The sequence below is a fragment of the Motacilla alba genome, chromosome 6 (assembly GCF_015832195.1).
Source record: "Motacilla alba alba isolate MOTALB_02 chromosome 6, Motacilla_alba_V1.0_pri, whole genome shotgun sequence".
In the NCBI taxonomy this organism is placed as follows: Eukaryota; Metazoa; Chordata; class Aves; order Passeriformes; family Motacillidae; genus Motacilla; species Motacilla alba.
This window is the reverse complement of record NC_052021.1, coordinates 22741390-22764757: the sequence shown is the minus strand read 5'-3', so window position 1 is coordinate 22764757 and position 23368 is coordinate 22741390. Positions and strand designations below refer to the sequence as shown.

The following is a 23368-nucleotide window of genomic DNA, read 5'->3' as shown; positions in this document are numbered from 1 at the left end:
GGGGGCGAGAACGACCCCCCGAACCTCGCGGCTGCGCCCGGGGAGCCGCGGGAAGGCGGGAGCCGGGGGGGTACGGCCGGAGCGGGGCCGGGCCCCGAACCAGCGCGGGCCGGGGCCGGGGCCGGGCCGGGCCGGAGGCGCTTCCGGGCGGCGGGCGGAAGTTTCCGCGTTGCCGCGGCGACGGCGCGGCCGCCATGGCGGTGCCGAGCTGGCTGGAGCGGCTGCGGGCGGCCGGCAAGACGGCGCTGGTGCAGGACGGTAACCGCGCGGCGAGGGTCGGGATAGCCCTCGCCTGCCCCCGCCGCGGAGTGAGGGGTGGTCGTGCAGCGAGCGGGCGCGGAGGGGAGCGCTCCTGGGCACAGCCCCGCACCGCGGGCAGGGCCCCAGGGAAGGACGCGAGGCCATCAACGCGGGCAGTGGGACGGGGTCCCGGACAATGGGATAGGGCCCGAGCAAGTGGGATAGAGCCCTACACCCAAGGGTAGGTGTATCCCCTTTCCTCTCACCACCTGCCTTGCCTCTAGGGAAGCGGAAGATCCACTACTTGTTCGAGGATGGGAAGGAGATGGCCGAAGAGTACGACATGAAGACTGGCCAGTTAATAAGTAAGTGGTGCTCTGCAGGGCAGTGGGTTTGTACCCTCAGGGCTGGGGTGTTGAGAGGGACCTCCTGGTCAGGAACAAATCATCCCTGCCTATTGTGGGAGACGGGCATGTCTGTAGCAGAAGTTTGTAGGGATAGAAGTAGGGTCCAGTTTGCAGCCAGGGTTCTCTGACTTTCATGGCATAGCAGACCTTGCTTTAGCCCAGGATCTCCCCCAAACATCCCATCTGTCACAACAGACTTGATGGACTAGGTGCGATTGCCGTCATAGTTGCCAGGCACCAAGTCTGTACCACATGAAGGGCTGAAATATGCTTTTTGGTGGCTTCTGCTACCACAAAGTGTTGTTTATGGCTCTTGTCCAAAACCACATCCACCACAGCACAGCACCTGTCGCAACCCCACCATGGCTTCAGCACAAAGTAGGAAAAAAGAGGCATTCAGCACAGAATTTCTGACCTAGCAATAGGCCAACTAGCAGATCAACTCACACCAAAGTCAAAATTATGGGAATTAAGATACATGTATTCATATAATCTCAGTGTGCTGGGCAGCTTTGGCAGTCAGTTGCTGGAGTTCTTAGAGAGCAGAAGGATGAAAACCCTCCTTCTCTTTTCCCCAGGTAGAAAATGGCGAGAGAAGAACGCCCTTGGGGGCACCGGCAAGTGGCAGGTGGAAGTGGGAGAGCCGACCTTGCCACTCCTGGCAGCACTGGAGTCAGAGCTTATAACAGAGAGCAGCTCAAATGTATGTAAGAGTCTGCAGGTACCACTGCACCTAAAATACCTTGTCTTGTGCTTTCAGAAGTAGTTGGTAGATTGCAGATCACCAAGAGACAGCTTTAATGCACCCAGCACTCTGCTACAAATCACCCCAAAACTGAAGGGCTGAGTAGAAAGAAGGCACAGCTTAGGCTTTTTAGGAGTCTTCAAGACATTTGTAGTTTCCTAAAGTAAAGAAATTGTACTGCTGTGTTGGCCAACTGCTATCCTGTCTTGAAAGAGCAGGGTGACAGGAAGGCCAGTGCCAGGACAAGTCAGGGGATAGAAGACAAAGGTGATTGCAATGAAAGGCAAAGGCAGTGCATAGCAGGCTGCTCCCTAATAGGGCACAGCTTGTTTCATCTTCACACCCCTCTAGCTGAGGGCATAGCTGTTTTAGTCTCTCATCATCTTTTCAGAAGCTGTGCTTCTGAAACACAAGCACAGCTCTGCACCACAAATTGAGGCGGAGCTAGGACTGAATCCAGCAGGTTCCTAGAGCAGGCACAGCTCAGTATTTGGTTGTCTGTGACCCTATAACCCTGTACCTTCACTGCTTCCTCACTGAACATTTACAGCCTCCTGCAAGCAGTGCCCTGGGCAAAGGCAGAGCAGCCTTAGCTGTAGGAAAGTGATGCTCAGGCAGCTTCTTGAGTTACTCCCTAATGCTCCAGTGTGAAAGAACAGCTGTTTCCATGTGGAGTCTCGCAAGGTAGTACAGGAAGGAGACAGGGAGAGGAGACAGCTGGAGGGGCCTTGCTAAAGGTACTTCTTTGCTGTAGCCTATCTTCATGAGGAAGGATACCCTGAGCAGCTTCCAGTGGCGGATCCGTAACCTCCCCTACCCCAAGGAGGTCTACAGCGTCTCCGTGGAGGAGGAGCAGCGCTGCTGTGTCATCCGGACCACCAACAAGAAGTCAGTAAGGACAGCACTGCCGGTGCTGACAGTCCCTTGGGGTGGGCTGGCACAGGGGACTGTCCCCTCTTCTGTCCCCAGTGTGCAAGGGCTGAGGGGCCTCACTTTGCAGCACATGTCTCCTGCTGCCCAGTTTCCACTCCCAACTGCCTCAGACGCATTTACAAGTAGGGCTCCCCAAGCTCTGCATTGGCCATTGCAAACTCATCTCGGCTCCTGTAGGGTGGTGCTTGCAGTGTTCTTACCCTTTCAGATATCACTTTCTTAGAAAAATAAAGTAAGAGCCTTGCAGACTTCTTGAAGCTAGAACATTCCATTTTCTCCCTCTGATTTAGTTACTGCATCTCGAATGCTGCAGGATTCAACATGGACAGCAAAGTTGTGGGCACCCCAACAGGTCTCCCCACATAGACATGTCCAATAGTCACAATGCCAGTGATATGATCTGGAGGTAGCAAGCAAAAAAGACAGACTGAATCTGGGAAGGAAGCACCACAGTGTTCTGCCAAGAGAGATTTGAGATGGGAGGAAGAAAATGGAAAATGCTGTTAAAGCCACATCTTGTAGTGTGTCAGTACATGGCACCTCACATGGAATGAAACACACACTGTCCCAAAGCATCTACAGCCTCAGATAAGCCAAGATGAGCTGTAGTATTGGGAAGCGAGTGCACGGAACGAGCCTTGGGAGCACAAGGGAAGGTGATGGAAGTGGCTGTAGGTGGTGCTGTCGGCACAGAACTGCGGCACCTCTGCTGCCGAGGGCTTTCTCATGACACGGCACCCGCGAGTCTCCCGGCAAAGGGCTGCTGGAGCTCTGCACATAAGCAAATCTGGGGGCTCAAAACCAGAAGGCTGGGAAGAGGGAAGTTAACCCATAGAAACAGCAAGCGATTACAGCTCTAATACAGAAAGATGTTGGCCTAAATGCACACAGAGGGATTCACAGAACAGCGGTGCTTTAGTAGGGAGACCCATGTAGCAGAAGATGAATGAGATTGCCGTCAGCCACACATGGATATCCATGGAGCTAGGACAGGAATGGAGTACTTGATCCTAAATCCAACCACATACTGTCACAGACAGGCTTACCTACTGATAGTGGTGTGTATGTGGGAAGTTCCTTGCCTGTATATGTGGGAATTTCCTGCATAGGTGCCATAAGGTTATAATGTAGCACTGAGGCTTTACCTATGCCCTACCTGACTTCTGGCTTTTTTGTACCACTCTCAGGAGAGTCTTCCATGAGCAGCTGACACTTGTTCTCTCACAGACTGGTGCCAGAGGACCTAACAGCAACTCGTGGCCTGTGTCTGACATTTAAGGACTTTTAGAATTAAAGCTGAAAGCCACCTCACTGAGGACAAGAATGACATTGCTGTCAGTAGGGAGCAGGGACAGACACCAGCACTAGCACACTTAGTACAGGCTCCAGGATATCTTAGATCATTTCTCCTGGGTCTCGGCCAGGGCAAGGCACCACTCAGCAACTAATTCCAAGATAGCAACAACAGCATGGAATCCACACAGAGAGTGCACATCACTACGGGAGAGAAAGGAAGCCTCGGAGCCTCTCCAACCCTTGGAAGTCAGCCATGCTGCTTCTGAGCAACAGAGCTGTGCTGACCGCCAGCCAGAGGCACAAGTAACAGGATGGGCTGCCAAGTCACTACTGAGTAGCTCAGCTCTAAATTCTCAGCATACCAGTAGCAACTTTCCCAATGGGCTTACAAAAAGTGGGTTTCCAGTAGGAAAATAATAGATGTGATTACACATACATACTGTGGATCTCGGGTCAGGACTCGGGCTCAGAGTGTAATACTGCCCCTTGGCCATGGGGTGAGAGGAGAGGGCAGAGAATCAGCCTGCATCGGCTGGGATAACCACCCATCAGCTACCTCCCCAGCCCAGACAGAAGCTCTTCACTTCCACCAGTCACTCTGTTCCCTCTGGCCACGGCAAGGGCTGCTCAAGTGGGATTTGCTTAAAACCTCTTGCTGTAAAATAAATCCATTAAACTGAACTCTAAAAACAAACCTAGAAAGCCACCTCCCCAAACGCCAAACCTGATTCAATTATTGTAGTGAGAGGCAGTGGTAATGTTAGGAGGAGGAGGGGTTGGCAAGGCAGATCTGGTTTCCTTTGATCTTGTCACAGATTTTAGTTTGAGGCCAGCCAAAGCCATTCTTCTCCCTTTCTCCTTAGTCCTGGGGCAGCAGAATGCTGCTGTTTCATTGATGACTCCCAAGGCCCTTTGAAACAGTGGGTTTTTTTCTGTGTACTGCTTTTTTTTTTTTTTTTTTTGTCTAATCGGTAAGAAGTTAACACTTCCTTAACATGTCTTTGTGTTCATCTAATCTCTGCTGTTTAACCTTTGACATCTCCCTTATTATCCATGTCTGCCACCTTTTCCAAATACCGACAGCAGTGACAACACAGAACGGTTTGAGCCCTGCGGTAACAAGCCGTGTACATTCCTCCCACTGCACCGGGAAAGCCATTTGCCCTTTGTAGCTGTTTTCACCGTGACTTGGAAAATAAACTGCATTTGGGCAGATGTAGCTAGAGAGGCCAAGCCTCACACACAGCCAGCTGAATTGAGAACCACTCCTCATGGTAGCAGCCACTGCCTATTCCCACTCTGCTCCAGGCACCTCAGTACCAGCTACAGGCCAGTTCCTTGGAGAGGATTGCCCACAGGAGTGTTGGAAGAGACTAAGAGTCCAGCCATGCCTCTGGGTGGGCATGGGACCACAAGCCAGTGTATTTGGGGCAGCCCCAGAGAGCAGCAGTAGATGCAAGGCAAGCAATGCCAAGCACAGAAGATCTCAGGCAAACAGACACAGGTCTACTGGGTTCTGGCTCCAAAGTCTTAGAAAATCTCTTAGCTGGCAAAACCTCTCTGTCCTCTGCTTGGATGTGAGAGGTTATTGGAAGACTGGGATAGAAACCAGGCAAGGAACTAGGAGACCTGTAAATGCAGAGGAGCACCACAGCTACCATGCAGGCTGCATGGAGATGCTGCAGAACAGAGGCTCAGGTGACTATGAGCAGTTACACCTGGAGATCTGTGCCCCGGGTAGGCATAAGCACCAATGTGCCACCAAAGCAAGAAGTTAAAAAGAGGAGTTTAGGAAGGATTTAAACACAAAATGGTGTATCACAGAGGAAAGTAAGTCATATGGCACAAGAGCTTTGACAGCTATTTTGACAGAAGCTAAAGAAAGCTGTTACTTAGAGGGAATGAAAAGCCATGAGCAAGGAAAAAGACAGGGAACACCTAGGTAGCACTGAGTAGTCTAACCATAGCTGGCACTACACATACAGGCAAGCTGGAGGGACCAAGCCTGCTGTCACACACCAAAGCTCTTCAGGACTTTGCCAGCTCTGGTTTCCAGTTTGGAGGTTTATTTCGAGTGCTCCTGCTAACCTGGGGGCACTGGCAGGCACACAGCTTGGTACAAGGGCCTCCTGCCAACCCTGAGAGGTCTGTTGTCCTCATGTACACTTTGTAGACCAGCAGTCTGTGTCTCAGCACTCCTAATGACAGAATAGAAGCCCCACCTTCCTTATTTCTGTCTCCTCTCATATTTGTAGGTACTATAAAAAGTTCTCTATTCCTGATCTGGACCGATACCACCTCCCCTTGGATGCAGCTGCCCTGAGCTTCACCCATGCCAACAACACCCTGATCATCACGGTGAGGTTTTAACCATGCAGATCAGCACTCTGCCCTTCTCTTTATGTCCGCAAAGAAGCTGAAGTTCTTACACGTGGGGAAATGAGGCAGAGCTGAGGGTCACCCATGCAGCTCCTTCTCTGTCACACAGTTGGTGGGAGTTTCAGATTACACTGGGCATGCTGACACTAGCCAAGAGATCCCAGGTGGCAGGAGAGGCCCTGCTTGCTGCTCAAGGTGACATACAGGTGGAAGAGTGTCTATCGTGCCCTGTTTTCCATGTATTCCCTCCCTCAGGTCTGAGCAAGCCTCCACTCTCAGTGACAGTAAGTTTCTCTTGTCTCAGAACATATAAGCTCAAGGACCTGCTGGTTTGAGTCTCACAGTCTTAAAACAGTATAATAAAAAATAATCACCTGCTGCTTTGTGTCAGAGAGGGAACACTTCCAGACACATGGTGGAAGCAAGAGACTAGCAACATGGACACACACTTCTTGTTGCAAGGAGCAGACAGATGCTTCTGAGCAACAGGTGTTTGCCTTATTCAGTGAAGTCAGCTACACAGAGGGCACTCCCTCAGTGAGAAACCTGGCAGCAGACCTGGGCTGCACATGCAGAGGAAATGGGCCAAGAGGAGCACCTTGAGTCCTCCTGAGCTTCTGTTTGCTACTGGCTAAATCTTGCAAAAAGCACCTGCATCCAAACTAAACTGCAGCTGGGTGAGAGTCCTCTGAGAGGAAGATAAAGGAACTGCAACTCTTACTTCTCTCTGCATTAAACCCCCCCGCCCCATACACACACACACATATATATATATATATATATATATATATATATACATATACATATATATATAACACTTGTGAGCATATGGTCAGCGAGCACAGCAAGGATCTGCTTGCTAGGATATTCCAGAGGGGTTGGTGGGGGCCAAGATTCCACACCTAACTGGAAAGTTTTACTTGCAGTGTAAAAGACACTCCAGAACTTGGCAAATGTTTTTAGCTTGATGGCACCACCTCTCTAAACAGGCTTCAGAGGCTGCTGGTAATGGTAAGGCCTCCCTTGGCAGGAGGGTCCTTGCTGGGCTGGCAGCAACAGGTTGCAGTTGGTCTGCTTGGAGCAGAGGCTGAATGGGAGTTCAGGAGTGCTAAGGGCATTTCTCTCTGTCCTACAGTACCAGAAGCCAAAGGAGATCATGGCTGCAGAAGAGAAGCTGCAGAAGGAGCTGAAGAAGATAAAGGCAGCTAACAGTGGGGATGGAGACTGTAAGACCCAGTAGGCAGTGGGTGCTACGAGGCTGAGGTGAGGGGCAGCTCTCTGGCACAGCTTCATGGTGTCTATTTTGCCTTATCTAATAAAAGTGGGTTCTGTTGTTAATAGAGTCATTTGGAGGAATCTCTGTAAGCCTAGGAAGATGGCAGGGCATTTGACCTGTCTGCTGCCCTGGCCTGCTGATTTATGCAGACATTTCATAGAACCATAGAATGGTTTGTGTTGGAAAGGACCTTAAAGATCACCTAGTTCTAACCTCCCTGTCATGGGCAGGGCACCTTCCACTACACCAGACTGCTCAAAGCCCCATCCAGCCTGGCCTGGAACATTTCCAGGGATGGAGTGATCCTTCTATGAATTGTGGGAAGCTGTAGTATGCAAAGGAAGCACACCACATCCATAACCAGCAGCCCTGTCCCCATCCAACATGACACCTTGGGAGCTCCCCATCTGCCACCACTGCTGCAGGGAGTAATGTTTGGAAAACAAGAACTCTCTCCTCACACCTGTTATTTGCCTGGGATGTGCTTGGGAGCAGCTCCCTCCTGTGCAGTTATGCAGCTCCTCCATGCAGTCAGAAGGATGCTCTCGTGACTTTGGTATCTCTGCAAACAGCATCAATGTTTAGACCTGAGTGGGCACAGCTTATGAAACAGGGTAAAGAGGAAGACATGCAGCTGCTTCCTTAGTGCCAGCCATCCACAACGTGACAGGGCTGTGCAGAGGGCAGGGACCAGTGTGCAGCTGCCTCCATTTGCATGGCACGGAGGGGAAGCAAATGCTGGGCCACTGGCCAGCTAAGGAGCAGCAGCTGCCCACCCTTCTGGGAAGGCACAAACATGGACCATTGCAAACCTCACTGCACAGGGACAACCCCAACAGCGCTGCTTTACCAACTCCTCCAACAGCCATCCCCTTGCTTAGATTTCTGAATGCTGTTTCATCCTAGTTCATACTTGAACAGTTACTACCCAAGCAAACCCTACCTTCAAGTGAGCTGCTCATGGGTTCCTAACATAGCTCCCCTGATGAGGCTGCTTTCAAACCATGACAATTCCTTAGAGTCTGGAGCTCCAGCAAACATATTCCTCTAATTCTTGTGCATCACAAGGGAAGAGCAGCCTCTTGACAGTGGAAATGAATGTATTAAGTTCTAACAAAGCGCCATGCTGAGTGACTCACCCTAGGAGTGCTCTTAGTTTGTGACAGAAACCTCTCCTCTACCTATCCAGGACACTCAAACTCAACCAAGTAGGGTTCCCATACTTACTTCCCAAGGAAAGCCAGACCCCAGACACCACTTACAGCACACTATCCACATCCAATCACACAGCACAGAGCATGCTGAAAGCTATGGTTGTTCAGAGACCCAAGTCAGGTTCAGAAGGATTACACAAAAAGGAGCAGAGCCCACCTGGATGTGTCTACAGGATCCCAGTAAATCACATCCAGGTGTCCATACTAGTCTGGTTTGCTGCTTCATTAAGCAGGCACCAAATGAGTCACAGATCCTCCTTTTTGAATTCTTGTTTGAAAAAGTGACAAGAGATCCAAGCTCCCAGGAACCACCTTCAATGCCAGCAGTGTCACAGGGTCTAGCCAGGGAGAGAGATTTATAAGACATGGAGACAGCATCTGAAAATAGGTCCAACCTCCCCCACCCATCCAGGCCCCTGCAAGCAGCAGGTAACATCACAGCCCCTTCAGAACTTGAAACAAAACATACAACAATCTCTTTTGTTTCCTTTCGGTTTTATTTAGCAAAACACGACCATTTCAGCCCTGCCAAGTGCATAGCCTGACCTGACGGCCAACTTGGGGAGGCACACTGAAAGCAGGGCTGGCTCTGCCTTTTAGCTCAATTGCTGCTCTTGGCTGTGAAGGACAACACAAGCAGCTGTCAGAACAGCAAGTTAAGGAGAAAGGTGGGCCTCGCTCCAGGCACCTTTTCCTTCCACCAAATCAGTCCACCTCACACACAGCCTAGTCTTGCTTCACATGCTTAGAGCTTGGCTGATCTCAAACTGACCAGCACATAGCTGATGGGGCATCCTGACTCAACTTGCCCCTCAAATGATGTATCCACAGGAAAAAAAGGAAGGAAAAAGAAAAAGAAAAAAAAGTAACAGTTAATAAAACAATTCCTGGCTTGCACAAAATAAAAAGGGTAAAGGACAATAATGGGCCTATTATTTTCACTAACAGGCAGGTAAGGCTGAGAAAGTTTGGCCCTTTGTGCACTCTTCATTGTAGCTTTCTGGCAGGCAATTAGACCCTTCAGAAGCCGTGTGGGCCTTTCTCACCTCTCCTGCCCTGCAATTCCCTGAGCCAAGTGTCAGCTCTGCTGAGTTGGGGTCACCAGAAGCAGCTGTGGTGCCCTTCACGAGGCCGTGAAGTCCAGGACATGCAGGGCTGACGCCAGGGCAGCGTACAGGTGGGTGGTACTGAAACGGAGGCAGTACACTGGGCTGCTGGTGGGTGAAGACAGGTGAAAGCTCTGCAAAAAACAGGAGAATCAACCTTTCAGAAACAAGGTCAGTCCAAAGATGCTGGCTGGTGTTACAGATCTAAAGGCTAAAATGTCTGAGAAAGCAGTTTTCCCTGCATATAGGTTACGTTTGCTATGGTGGACTAACCCCAAAGACAGCCCAGCAGCCCCTCTTTCTTCTTCCCACAAGGCATGCACACTGGGCTGCCAGAGAACAGCTGAGAAGCTCTGCTGCTGCTCAGTCTCCCAGTGGTGCTCACCTGCAGGCACCGAGTCTGCCGCTTATCCCAGAGGCGCACCACGCCGTAGTAGGAAGAGCCACTGGCAATCATATGGTTCTTATCACTCCTTATGCAGTACAGGGCACTGTCATGGGGCTCCTCCCACTCCTGGACGCACTTCCTGCAAGGACAACACAAACCAGAGCAGGGCTGAGCTCCACTCCTCCATCCACTTTGCCTGAAGGAGCTAGTTCAGTGAGAGCTGAGTTTCCAGACGCTGCACAAGGACAGTGCAGGAGCCCTAAGTGTGCCCCAGATGCCAGCAGGGCAGGCTCACCTGGTGCTGGTCCGTATGTCCCAGTAGCGGATGTAGGTGTCATATCCACAAGAAAGGAGAAGGGAGGGCGTTTCATAGAACACATCCAGGACTCCAGCTCCACGGTGGAAGTCGGTCCCTAAACAGGTCAACAGCTGACCACTGCAATGAAACACATTAGGGGAAGAGTCATTCAGAGCAAAAAGCCCTTCCAGTTCAGCTGGCCACAGCAGAGATGATGTCACAAAAGTCTTCCAGATCTCATTTCTGTGATATAACACAATACAAAATCCCACACAGTTTTCCTCTCCCACCACCAGCTTCTGCTATTGGTTGGGCCACTAACCATGAAGGGTCATGAAGGGTGACCAGCAGGCTCTCTGTTCTCTGGGAGAAGTGACCAGCATTCTGAATTATATGGCTCCACTTCCATAGGAGACAACTCCCAGATTAGTCAGACTCCAAATAGTCTACAAGAGCCATTTACGTGTTCAATCCCATCCCATACTCTGTCCTTCAAAATACTGTCCACTGGGGTATTTCCCAAGATCTTTTACACACAGCCCAGATCCACAGGCAAATCAGACCTTCCCAACCCAGTCTGCCATGGCTGCTCTGCTCAACCCCCTCCAGTTATACCACATTTTACAAACACCATATCTGGAGCTGAACGTGACAGGTCAAAAGCAACCACCCCAACGATCAGTCATCTGGAGATGACCTTCCAAAGGCCAGATTTTTCTCCTTTTTTTGACCCTTTCCTCCTTTTTAATTCCTTGCCTGCAGTGAAAGAGCTAAAGCAAGATCTCCATGAAGCTCTATGCTGAGTGCTTTGTGGTGGTATCACTCTGCTGCTTGTTTATATGCAGCTCACCTAGTGGATGGTGCCTGGTGAGGTCCTGGCCTGCCAGACTTCAAGAAGAAGCTTGAGCCGCTTCCCCGGGTCACATGGAATTGCATCAGGTGTATGGCACAGCCTGTACCAGTGTCATTCCACCTGCTGCAGCAGCCAGTGGTATTCAGACATGACAGACTCTTGGGAATGGAGTGGGCAATCTGCCCAGCTTCTTGAAATGGCCACCTATTGCAAACCCTCCTTTTTTTCCTTCTCCTTCTCCTCACACCCTCTACATCAAAAATGCTGGACACAATAAAACTTGAAGCACCTGCTTTTCAAACTCTGCTGCATGGCCACCCCTCACCAACAGCCTCCTGGTTCTCAGGACAATGAAGCAGTCCTGAAAGCCAACAGCACAGATCCCGCAGTGGGGTCACTCTCAGCATCTCCCCCCATTATTTTGTTACATTCTGCTCCTTGATCCAGCATCACACAGTTCTGAGGCACATCGCCAAATGCCTTAATTCTGTCTGTAATCTGGGCTAAAGCCCTCGTCGGGGGATAAAGACCACACAAAAGGAGAAATAGAGTCCTGGGAGATGTTAAAACAAGTAAACACCTTTGTGTCAGGAGAGAGAAATCGCTGATAAAGCAGATTAGCGCCTCGAGCCCTGGTGTCCCCAGATCAGAAGGCGAGCCCTGGCCGATCTTTGCAGCCAGCACGCTTCTATGATCACAGAGCTGGCGGCATGCTGGGGCCAGCCTGTTTCCCCACAGTCACTCTCCAAAGAGCAGATTATGTAGAATAACAATTTCTTTGTGGCTGTGTAATTCCCTCCGTGACCGTGGCTGTGGGCAGCTACATTGGACCTTGATGCCAGGGCCCTAGCAACCATTTAGAGAGGCCAACCAGCCCTAGCAATAGCCCCCCCATGCAAACCTCTCGGACAAGCTTTAACATCAAGTGCATGAATTAATCCCCCCCAACACGAATCCAGGGGTGCTGGCTTATTGGACTTTGTGTTTCTCCAGGCAAGGAATCGAGGGGATTCCAGACTTCACCCCTTTGCAACCTTCTCACAATACATTAACCCTTGGAAGGTTACTTGTAAACCAACCCAGCAGCAATTCTGCACCTGTCTGTGGGTTGAGAGCTTGAAGCATTCATGGTTTGAGCACTGTGAGCAAGAGCAATGGGGTTTGGTTGGCACAGATGGGTCATTGGATCCACTGTGGAGTGAGGCATGGATGGATATGAGCGCTCTGGCACTCCCCCACCCATCCAAGCACACAGATCCCCTCCATCTGCCATTCTGCAAAGCCAGCAGGACAAATGGACGTGCACACAGCCCTTATCAAGGCTTCTGCAAAACCTTCTTCATCCTACAAGATATATGTGTGACCCAGAGTTGTAAGACATACAAGAGAGGTAAGAAGAGGAGTCAGCTGCTCTCCCAGACAACAATCCTCAGACTACCTGTGAGATGCATAAGAGGCCAGACTGCCCAGCTGACAGTATCTTCTGCCAGTTGCTCAGGCAGGAGCAAGGAGTTACTCCCAAGAGGTGAGCTACCCCAGCAAGCTCTAGGCAGCACCAGCAGCTTGGACCCTGAGTACCATCCAGGTGCTTCACTCCCAGTGTTTCTCCATGCCTTCACACCTCACTGCAGTGGTACCCAAGCACTTCAACAGAGTCACACCAGTTTTCCTCCCTCTGCTTACATTTCCATCTCAGGCAACAAAAATGAAAGAAAAAGCAACAAAAAAAGGAAGCAGAAAAGAAAAGGATTGGCTTCTCTCTGTAGGCATAAAATGAGCACAGACACTTGCAAGTTTCTGCAGCAAAGTAAACCTTGCTTTGCTGGTTTGTTAATCAATTCAGTTCTCCTGGCCCAAGAACAGGTCAGCCAAAGCAGCTCTCAGGTGAGATCTGCAGCCCTTGGAAACAGGAGCAGCTCTTTGGCAATTCACAGAGGCAATGTGGTCGTTGCTACAGTGAAGCACTTAACCATCTGGCACCAAGGGAAAATTTACAGTGCTCTACACTGGGGACACAAACAAAACACTGATGTGTTCTGGCATGGGCACACTTAAGGTGAAAAAGATGCAGAACATTATTAGAATTTCCCCTTTATTCAGCAGATTAAGGTGTCTCTGGACAGCTATCACCATGCCAGACTAGCTCTATGTGCTGCAGCATACATAGCCATGCTGAACCCATGCTGGGAAGAGAATTCTGTCACCACTCTTCTGTCACAACTCTTCCAGCCTTGGGATCACAAGTCAGTGCCCACAAATTGTCCACTCTTGGTTATCCCAAATAATCCCTTCCCTCAAACCTCATACCTGAACAGCTTCCCTGTCAGAACCTAGGACATCTCTCTGATGTTCCTGGATGATCCGGGCCCTGGCCAGGGGAGTTGGAGACCCTGGTGTGCAGCCAAAGATCCCTGTGGCTTTGAGTTTGACCCATGGAACCAGTTACCAACTTTACATGAAGAATTAAAGGTCACAAAGGTTTAGATAACACAGTAGTAGTGATCACAGGGTGAAGGGAAAAAATTTAAGATTTTGCACATGGGGGTTTGGGACTTTGTACATGGGCGTCTGAGGCTCCAAGACAGAGGAATCAGGGCGTGCCCTGTCCTTCTTCCTTCTTCATCCTAGCCTCCATGATTTGGGTGATGTTGGCACTTTCAGATTGGTCTAGCCTAGAAAGTCACTGTCTAACATAGGTGATAGGTATTGGAACATAAGAGTAAATATCAAGTACATAGCTTATAGTATAAAAGACAACACCGGCCTCTTGGGTGGGCAGTGTGCCTTTGGCTGACCTGCTGAACAGATTGCAGCAGGCCAGACAGAAAATGTTTTAGATAACAATTAATAAACAACCTTGAGAACAACAGCCGAAGACCTCTGACTCCTTCTTGGACAGCTGGGTTGGAAAAAGGACTTTCTGACACAATCTCGGGATTGCCCTGATAGCGGTGACTCCCAGACTTCCCCCTTTCCTGGGAGCAAAACCCACAGCTAATCCTTAATAACCCATAAAGGATCAAGATAACCCATGAACAGGCAACAGAACAGCAGCAGCTACACCAGCACATCACTAATGGTTTCTAACAACTTAGAGGGACAAAAGATACCTTCTCCATGAGGGACAGAAAGAGATGGCACAGCTATCTTGGACCTTTTTCACCAGCATCAGCCAAACACAGCAGGAAACAGCTGTCTTCTTTCCTTTGTGGTCCATTTTTCACCTAAACACCTTTCAAATCCCAGGTAGGCTGATCCTCAGTACTTCAGAGGCCCTGTCCTTGTTACGGGCTGTGAAGGTTAGTCAGGAAGTGTCTGTGAAGACCAAGCGAGCCCAAACATGGACGGGACACACCCTCTCCCCACCCTGCCATGGCCCTCCAGCAGTAGCAAGTAGCTGTTTCACTCCCAGGTCTTCTTCAGGCAAGCCAGGTAGTTACTTGTGCAGATTGCTGGAGCTTTGTTTGTCTTTGTACTGAACAGCCTGGGCCAGACACTGCCCACGTTCAGTCCCTGTGCTGGGTGGCACCAACAGAAACAACTGTGCACCAGTGGAGCTCTGTGAGGCAGAATCACAAATGTGACAGTGCAAGTCTTCTGGAAAGACCACTCTAGAGCAAGAGCACTTTAACCACAAACCAACTGGGCCAATATGCCACCTACAAACACACAAGTAAGCCTCGAGTGGTGAGGAATCTCATAATATTCCTAATTTTTCATACTTCCTGTTAAGCATCTAGACAGGCCAAATAATACTGGCACTAATCCAGTACCTGCCCACAACGAACAGAGCCAGAGCAAATCCAGCAGCCTATTTCATCCCTAGTACAGGAAAGCTGTGTTGGCACTAGGCTCTGGACTCCTTGGTGATAGAACAAGATGTTTAAACCAAGTCGATGCGCCTGGTTCATGTAACCAACTGATGAGTCCAACAGTGAAAGGCATTTTGTTCAGACACTATAGAGAATCCTTTGATTCATCTCGATCAATTTCCAAGTTCTTCAAGACTTCTAAAAATTACTTTTAAAATCAGATATTTATTCAGGATTTCCACATTTCACTCTTTCCTTTCCATGCTAGAAATCTAGCCATGAGCATAGCTCTCCTGATACCTCCGGAAGACAAGCAGCTCAGAAGCAAAGTGAAGAAACAGTCGGGTTTCTTTAAGTTCTTGTTCTTTTTTTAAAAACAGCTTCAAGTTCTATTCCTTCTCAATCACTAATATGAAGACAAAATAAGATCAGTCATGGCAGAGCCCAGATGGTTACTTTCCAGATAACCCATGGGATGTTGCTTCACCAAGTTAAATTGATACATGGCCTCCCAAGCCACTGCAACTATTTGTGTGGCCGTAAAAGCTCAGGATCTCCCTGAGCTCTTTCTCAAAGTCAGAGTCCGAAAGAAGTCTGCACCTGCCTTCCTGGAACTTGCCCATTTGCTGAGTATCTTGCCCAGCTGTCTCCAGTACACAAGAAACTACACTCTAAAAGCTGGTATAAAACAACATTTTTCTCCCTACCCTCAATTTCTGGTGACCCCAATTCACTAGAATTGATATTATATAAATATGCAAACTCTAGGAAGCTGCTGAATTTTGAACACCTGTTGAAAACAGAGATGTGCAAAACTGAGGACAATTCTCTGGAAAACAAACTTGCTCTGGAATCCTCATCTGTGAACTGTGATCATCCATCAAAGAGGAGAATCTATTGCACATAAGCAGATGACTGTTCAGAAACCAAAGAGAGCTGTAAACCAGTATTTCAGCCCCAATAACTATTTGAAACAAGACAGGTGGGAAGCACATATTTAAAAAAAAAAAAAGGTATAAAGAGCCCTGTTCAGTTCCAAACACTGGGATATTTGATCTGAGTATCAAAAATGAGAAAGAAAAACAAATCCATTTAAAAATAAATTATCCCAAGTGTAGCATTTGCACAATTTCTGTCACCCAATTAGGACAGTGCACCAAAACCAAAGGAAAGAGCTGAGCTGCTGTCTCTTCTAGGTGCTTTGCAATAGCAGCTGAGGCACTGAGGGGATGCAGCAACTTATACTGAGAAGGGAAAGGCTTGATCAAACAACATCTGTATTGTATATAGGGAGAAACGCAGATCCTTGTTAGTTATTCTTCCATCCTACCCCAAATTTGCCCCTGCATTTAGACCAGGCTGCTAATTCCTGGAGGGAGGTGTGGGATTGGACTGGGGAATTTTGAGGGAGCACCTCCAAATGAAATGGCTCAGAGATGCTGCTTCAAGTGATTTTCAGGGCAAATGCCTCTCTCTGATTCCTCAGTGCAGCTGAAGGGACTCGAGGCAGTAGGGGGGAAAGACACCAACGACGGTCTGAGATTGTGTTGAGAGGAGAGACAGAAAAGGGAGTTTTGCCTTCTTTTCTTCTGCTTTCTCTGAATTGGCCCACACACATTTTAAATGGTCCAATAAAAAGATACAATTTCTTTACCTTTCCAGCTCTGGGACCCTGTGAGTTTTTGTTGTTCGGGTTCCCGTAAGGTTAAGTTCAGAGGATAAACTGACACACTGGGCTATGGGAAAAAGCCAGTTTCTTCAAATAAAGCCACAACGGTGCAAAAGAGACCCTGCTGAGGCTTTTATTTGGGAAAACAAACAGAAATGGCACCAAGCCCTTCTGCTTTACGAACCAATTTAACTATAAAACCAACGTTCTCCCTCTCGGGGGTGAGGAGGGGAGAGAGACAGGACATGACAATAGTCCAAAACCTTGAGGGGGAAAAAAAAAGAAGATAGGACAAAAAGGGTTGTCTATCCCCTTTTCTTTCTTGTCCATGGCTCCTTTTCTTAGCACACGTGTGTTCTTGTAAAAACGATTAGATTGCAATTTGTATAACATGGTGACCCCCAAATTCAGACATTTAACCCCTTTTCTCTGCAAAGAATGTCAAGAATGTCTTCTCTGTCTTTCTTTCCAACGGGAGGAGTAGGGGGGAATTCTCAAACTGTGATTTCTTGGAGGAAGAGAAAAAGAGGGAGGCGAGGAAAAGAAGCAGGGAATTCTCAAAGCCTCTCGCCTTTCGCCCCACTTGTGTGGGAACAGGCGGCTGTGCTGCTCCCTTTCTGGACAGAGCTCTGCAGGTCTCCTTTAGTGGGGAGACAAAAAAATGGAGAGTCCAAATCAAAACAAAGCCATCTGTTTAAATGAGCTACCACTAGCCAGTGACAGAGGGGGTTCCTCATTCACTCCTTCCCATTCTTCTCTCTTGCCTCTGTTGATTCTCTCTCAACCCAGGGAAAAATAAAGATTACTTTTGCTTTGGCTCAGAGGGATGAAACTGATTGATGTGCTTGGAGTGTCCAGCCCCCACCCATGCTCTCTGATTGTTCACGGCCTTGTAAAGTTGTCATAAATATGCCTGAACAAGAGTTCAAAGGCCGCAGCATGCCCTGAGCATGCACACATCCAAAAGGCAGGAGCTGGCCTCATGGTCCTTTCTAGTGAGACAGGACCAAGACTGCCATGGGGAAGAAAGGATTTAGGATTAACACCTGTATGTTACTCCTCCTACAAAGATTTTACATTTAGGTTAAGATGGACCAGAGCCCTCTTAACAAAAAGAAGGGAGAAGATGCCCAGCTTATGTGAGAGAGTTCAGAAACATAGTGTCACAAAACCAAAGCCCAAGCAGAAATCAGTAAAGAACAACAAGGCCTCAGTTTTGAGAAAACATGCATACCATGAGAATACATTGCACAGACAAGACTGAAGCTATCCATTATAGAGAGGAGACAGAGTTCTGAACACAACAAAGTCTTCTACAAGGGACAGTCATCCAAGAAACCACCACTTAAGAGGATCCCTGCACCATCAAGCTTTCTCCAGAACGGGCTCAAGCTGGCCATAACCCTGGTGTCCTGCTTCCAACAACACTCAAGGTCTCAAGGTCTGGACTGGTCTGTGTTCAGCCACGACAGAGATGCTGAGAAAGAAATGCAAGTCTGAAAGGAATAGGGAGCCTCTTTCCCATAAAACCTGGAGGAGTTTCCTTGGCAAAAAAAAAAGATGCCTGGCATATGAATCTATAGAAAAGCAGGGCTGGAAAGGGTATTCCACATCTACCGCATCTACTCTGCTTGCTCTCCAAATCCTGTGAAATTGGTATCAGTGACAGGGTAACGTTTGCTATTGCTTGTCCTTCCTGTTGTCAGATGTACACACCCACTTCTCTGTGACTGAATAAATCCAGTTTAAATGGCTGGGTGAAACAGACACCCCACACTTCTTGGAGTCAGTTACCTTTCCTTTTGATCCACAAACTCCAGTTCTGAATATATGTGCCTCCTTCACCCAGCAGCTCCTTTGGTGATTAAATTAAAGGGTCTCAAACTTGCATAAGCCTTGGAGTCAAAGCTGTGGAGAGAATGCTCTTCTACAGAAATTATTTTAGAACACAACACTAAGAAGCCTTGAGCCAAGCTTCTACATTAAAAACTTTTGTTGAAAACATTCAGCAAGACTTGTAACTAAGAACTAGACCTGCATATTTTCATTTCATTCATCTACTTCCACACAATTAAAAACTGGAGCACAACAGGAGACAAAGTCAAGAAGGACTGGATTTAAACAGGATATCATCAGTAATGATCAGCTGACCAGAGTGTTCAGGGCTATATGCTTAAACTCTCAAATTGCTGTTTAAGACCAGTACAGGGAGCACAAATTTTAACTCCATGGGCTCTGAAGAGCCACCAAAATGGATGCAGATCAATATAAGCCAAAAGTTGAAAAGACAGCAACTCATTCTTGCCCCCTCCATGGCCCAGACAGATGTAACCTAGCAATGGACCCATGGAAACACACACTAAAAATACAGCAGCAGCACATTAGCAAACTTCAGCCAGCTGCTTAAAGATGGTAACACTCATGCTGGCTCTTGAAAAGAAAGAGCACAGTGCAATAACACTATAGGCAGAACAGATAACTAACCTGCTCAGCAGCTGCCTGGTTACCTGAGACTCCTTCCCAACCCTCTGCTGAGGGCAGCATCCATACACCTGAATCTCCCTTCTCCTCCACTCCCAAGTCACTCTCACAAATCCTCACCTCCCACCTCCCCAAAAGCTGCAGACATCAAAGGCACCTGCCTTGAACACCTGAAGAGCAGGGGGGCCTGATGGTCAAGAAATGCAACTCTGTATCTTCCCCTTCCACGCACTCTATTTTTTTTTCTCCATCTCTTTGAAAAAGGTGGCAGAGATAAATGGAGAACAAAGAAACAAGAAAAAGCCACAGCTCTGGCCCACACCCTGCCTATTACTTAAGGGGGAAGGAACTCTTCCGAAAGAGGAGGAAAAAAATGTGCTCCGACACAATGGCTCAAAAGGCCAGGCAGCAAACCGGGCCACTTTGTACTGCTAACAAGGGAAACCTAATTACAGGAAGAGGGCAAAGAGGGACAGATAAAAGGGATACAAAATTTCAACATCTGTTGCAATAAAGGGATAAGAAGTGGGGAAACGCAAAGTGTCAGTTTGGTGTCAGTGACGGCATAAAGCTACTTTCAAAGGGCTCAGGAGCAGGAGAAAAACCGAACAAGAAATTAGAGGGTTCTTAAAAAAAAAACCAAACAACAAAAAAACAGAAAACAAACAAACAAAATCCCCACTCTGCCAAAAATACCTTCAAAAGGGGGGAGGAGTTGTACAAAGACCGGCTATTTAAAAGGCAGAGGATCTGGGTGGCTTGCAGGGCACAGCTAACTTTGGTTCAGTTTTCAGAGCTCTTGTGCCCTGCAGCATGTCATGTCATGTCACAGGAAAGAACACTGTAGAATTTGTGCATTTAAAATGTTTATAGCATGAAGACTACCATGTAAGACAGGTCACTGGTCCATTTCAAATGTCAGGCTTTGCAGAATAGCTCCAAGAGTTGCTGCAAAGACACCTCTGGATTATTCTGTCTTATGGAGAAGCATCCTTGAGACAGGGGCATTTGTCTCTTAATGACATGCAAGACCACCCCAATAACATGGGAAGCAACAGTTCTCTGCAGGCAAATGACAAATGCTGGCCTTGAAGCTGTCAGTGGTGCATGACCCTCATCTTCCAAGGAGTTTAAACTCCCAAAGGCAATAGAAAGAAGAAAAAAGAGGAGGAGGATCTGAATAAGGTTTCCTTTTCTCTTGCTTGCCATTAAGTGGCTGTTCTGTTGAGCCACACACTCACACAAGCCAACAAGACAGGACGGTCTGAATAGAAAAAGGCAGAAGTGAGCAGAGGAACCTGACCTGCAAGAGGGGCAGCTGCCATCATATCCTTAACTAAAGGAAGGACAAGGGTACTTGGAAGAGGACAAGGAGTCAGCAAGCCCTGATACTTGATGCAAGGACACAGGTTAGTATCGTGTGGCCCATATTGCTCACTGTTCCCCTTGCAGGCCTCTAATCACTGAACTTACAGCTGCTTTTACATACACACACCTTGATCCACAGTGGGAATAAGTGCACAGCAACTTCTACACATCCAAAAGTAATCAGATGGCACAAGGTAGCATGTGAGGGGGGAGAGATGTCCTCCACAAGTGCAGCTAGCCAGCTTCAAAAGCATATGAAAAAAATCTAAATCCTCCTTCATTACAGGAGACAGGGCCAGGTGTAGCAGCAGCTGGAATTTCAGCCATCAGAGACAGTGTTTTGGCATTATGCAGTCATTCCCCTGCTTTAGACTCCCTTGACAATTGCTTGTTGCTGCCTGTTGTGGCTTTGATCCAACGCCATCATCTCAGCAGAGTCAGAAATGAAAGACAGTTGTGGGAGCGGGATGCAGCAAGAGGCGTTTCCTTTCCCCACTAAAAATTTCCTCTACACCAAAACCAGTCAAGCCCTTTTCAAAGCACAGGACATACTTACAGGTGAAGATATTATCCCCTTCCTCTTGGAGGGATGAGAATGGCTGCCCCAGGGTCAGGGAACAGTGAAGGTCATAAATACAAAACATACCATGACCAACAGTGACAAGCACCAGCCGAGGACTTATCTGGCCTGGAACTAAGATGATCAGTACACAAAAGGTTATTTAAGCTTTAAATCCTTTTGTAGCACGTTCCAGATCTCAGCTGTTGGGTAAAAAGACCACCTACCCCAATGGAAGAGAATGGCACAGAAACTGTTGTACTGTTACTTGCTCCCCCTCCCCCCCCCCCGCCACCAACACAAAGAAAACTCCCCTAACTGAACTAGCTGATGCTGGAGAGCACTAAACACCTCAGTGGTGCTAAGGATCCCGTGATTTTCAAGAACACACCTTATGCATTATTCTACCCTTCCCATTTTTTTTTCAGAAATTACCTGGATTCTGTTCTTAGACATCCTTGCCATGTTCAGCCTCTGCGGGGCAGCCTCTGGGCCATTTTGTGGCCACAAGAAAAAGGTAAGCAGCAAACTCAGAGGCCCTGGCTCTGGCTGCTAGATGTTATCAGGACACATTGAGCACAGGAGGAGTTTTAAAGTTCTGGGTGGCTCTAAGATTTTAAGTTTTCATGCCACACTCTCACTCCTGGAGTCTGACCAGGGAGACAACATTCAAAAGCCTCAAAGGAACAGACAGCATTCCCTACAAGATCACTTCTAGCAATCACTGGACCTTTGAAGATGGATCCAAAGCTCTGCTGGGAAGATGAACAGTTTATGGAGAGTCAAGACCTGGAAAGATAGCTCTGTACTCCCTTTCTATCAATAATGACATCAAGCTTCACATGCTAGAGTCCCAGCCATGCTTCCTACTCAGCCTCCTACCCTGCACATGCTGACGAGTCTACTAGCTCACACACAGGTCCCTGCAGAGGAAAAGACCCAGTGGCATGATGCATTCCAGCTGTGACAGGTGAAGAGGGAAGAATAAGTTTGACACTCTAGCCATTTCAACAGAGGCCCAGTGGCCTAGGTTGCCTTGGCTTTTTTATTTGCCTGTCACTCAGGCTTTTACGTTATTGAAAGATCAAACTCCGCTGTGCTTGTTCATTACCTTAATCCTATTTTCTACACAGCTTTATTATCTCTTCAGGTTTCCTTGGGAAAGGCTGTCAGAAAGGCTGGGGCATGGGGGGAAAGGGTTGCCCATCTCCTCACCCCTGTCAGATGCCTCTATTCAAGAACAGCCAGAAGACTTGATGGGCAGGGGTATCACAGCACAGCCTACATCCTTCTGGGGTACTCCAAAGGCACCACTGGATGGATCACTAAGAAACATGCACCATAACTAATGCATTGGTGCTCTTTCCTGCTCCAGCTTGTCCTTTGTAGGATGCATTGTTGGAAAGTATTTTTGTTACTTCAGAGTAAAAAACTGCTGGTTTAAATTTGTATTTGATACAGTTGACTTAAACAATCTAAACAATTAAAACTATAGATTAGAAGACAACTGGTCTCAGACCTACCCTGTGTCCACACCAATCCTCCTCCACCCCCTTTCCCCAAATACAGCTCTATGATATCCCTCAGGCCCTTCTGCCATTGCTCACCTCAATTCTGACAGCACTCGTTTGGATAATCTGGGCCATGCCACTCCTACCCAGAGCATCCCGGTCCTGGAAGGCAGGGCTGCCATTCCAATAATCCTGTGAAATATTTGCTATCTGTCCATCACTACACTAAGACCCTCAGGCTGAGAGTTTCAAATTTGTCAGCAGTTGAGTTCTCACATCAAGATTTGAGAACAACATTTCGCAGTTGCTTAAAGCACCTTCACTGAACAGGAACTACTCCAATACCTCAAATCAGAGGCCACAGCAATTAACCTCCTCAGTGCTTATTAGGACAAAGAGAAGACAACGTGCCTAAGTCACTTCCATAGATAACCTGTTGCCACACACCACCTCTCTGAGCTACTGGAATTGCTAGCCAGGACAAGGTGACTTCAGAGCCTGTGTTTGCCTCTGGCTTCCCAGCACCACAGAGAAGTGGGTGAATGGGAGGATAAGGATCACCTTCCTCACCTCCTCTGGCTGAGGCATCAACAGAGACAGATGAAAAGGATGGTGTAATGGGTAGATTTTGACTGTATACAGGTAATGGGAAGAAACCAGAATGGCTGTGCCGTCAACTGGAAAAGCTGAGAAGAAAAGCCAAGTTACTGAACCAGAACCACCCCTCACATACGCCCTTCCACACCAGTTTGCTTTGTCCCCCACTCCACAACACATCTTCTATCATCCCTTGCCTATATTGACAAAAGGAATGATACCCTTTTGCAGCATTT

General features: G+C 48.2%; 2 protein-coding genes across 4 annotated transcripts in view; one reads left to right on the top strand and one right to left on the bottom strand.

Annotated features, from left to right (window-relative positions):
• The first annotated feature begins 138 nt into the window (after positions 1–138).
• On the top strand, positions 139–7342 carry DPCD (deleted in primary ciliary dyskinesia homolog (mouse)). Its single transcript, XM_038140562.1, has 6 exons — positions 139–258; positions 525–605; positions 1226–1350; positions 2147–2280; positions 5877–5979; positions 7136–7342. Exons 1-6 carry the CDS (start codon positions 195–197, stop codon positions 7238–7240), a joined length of 612 nt encoding a protein of 203 aa, XP_037996490.1. The 5' UTR covers positions 139–194; the 3' UTR covers positions 7241–7342.
• A 1626-nt stretch (positions 7343–8968) lies between these two features.
• The window catches only part of FBXW4 (F-box and WD repeat domain containing 4), a 63453-nt gene continuing 49053 nt past the window's right edge, over positions 8969–23368 (bottom strand). For all 3 annotated transcript variants that reach the window (XM_038140561.1, XM_038140560.1, XM_038140559.1), the window contains 3 exons: positions 10280–10420; positions 9982–10123; positions 8969–9730 (listed from right to left, as the gene is read on the bottom strand). In XM_038140561.1, coding sequence (XP_037996489.1) covers positions 9614–9730; positions 9982–10123; positions 10280–10420 — 400 coding nt within the window. In that variant the 3' untranslated portion in view covers positions 8969–9613. The remainder of the gene's footprint in view (positions 9731–9981; positions 10124–10279; positions 10421–23368) is intronic.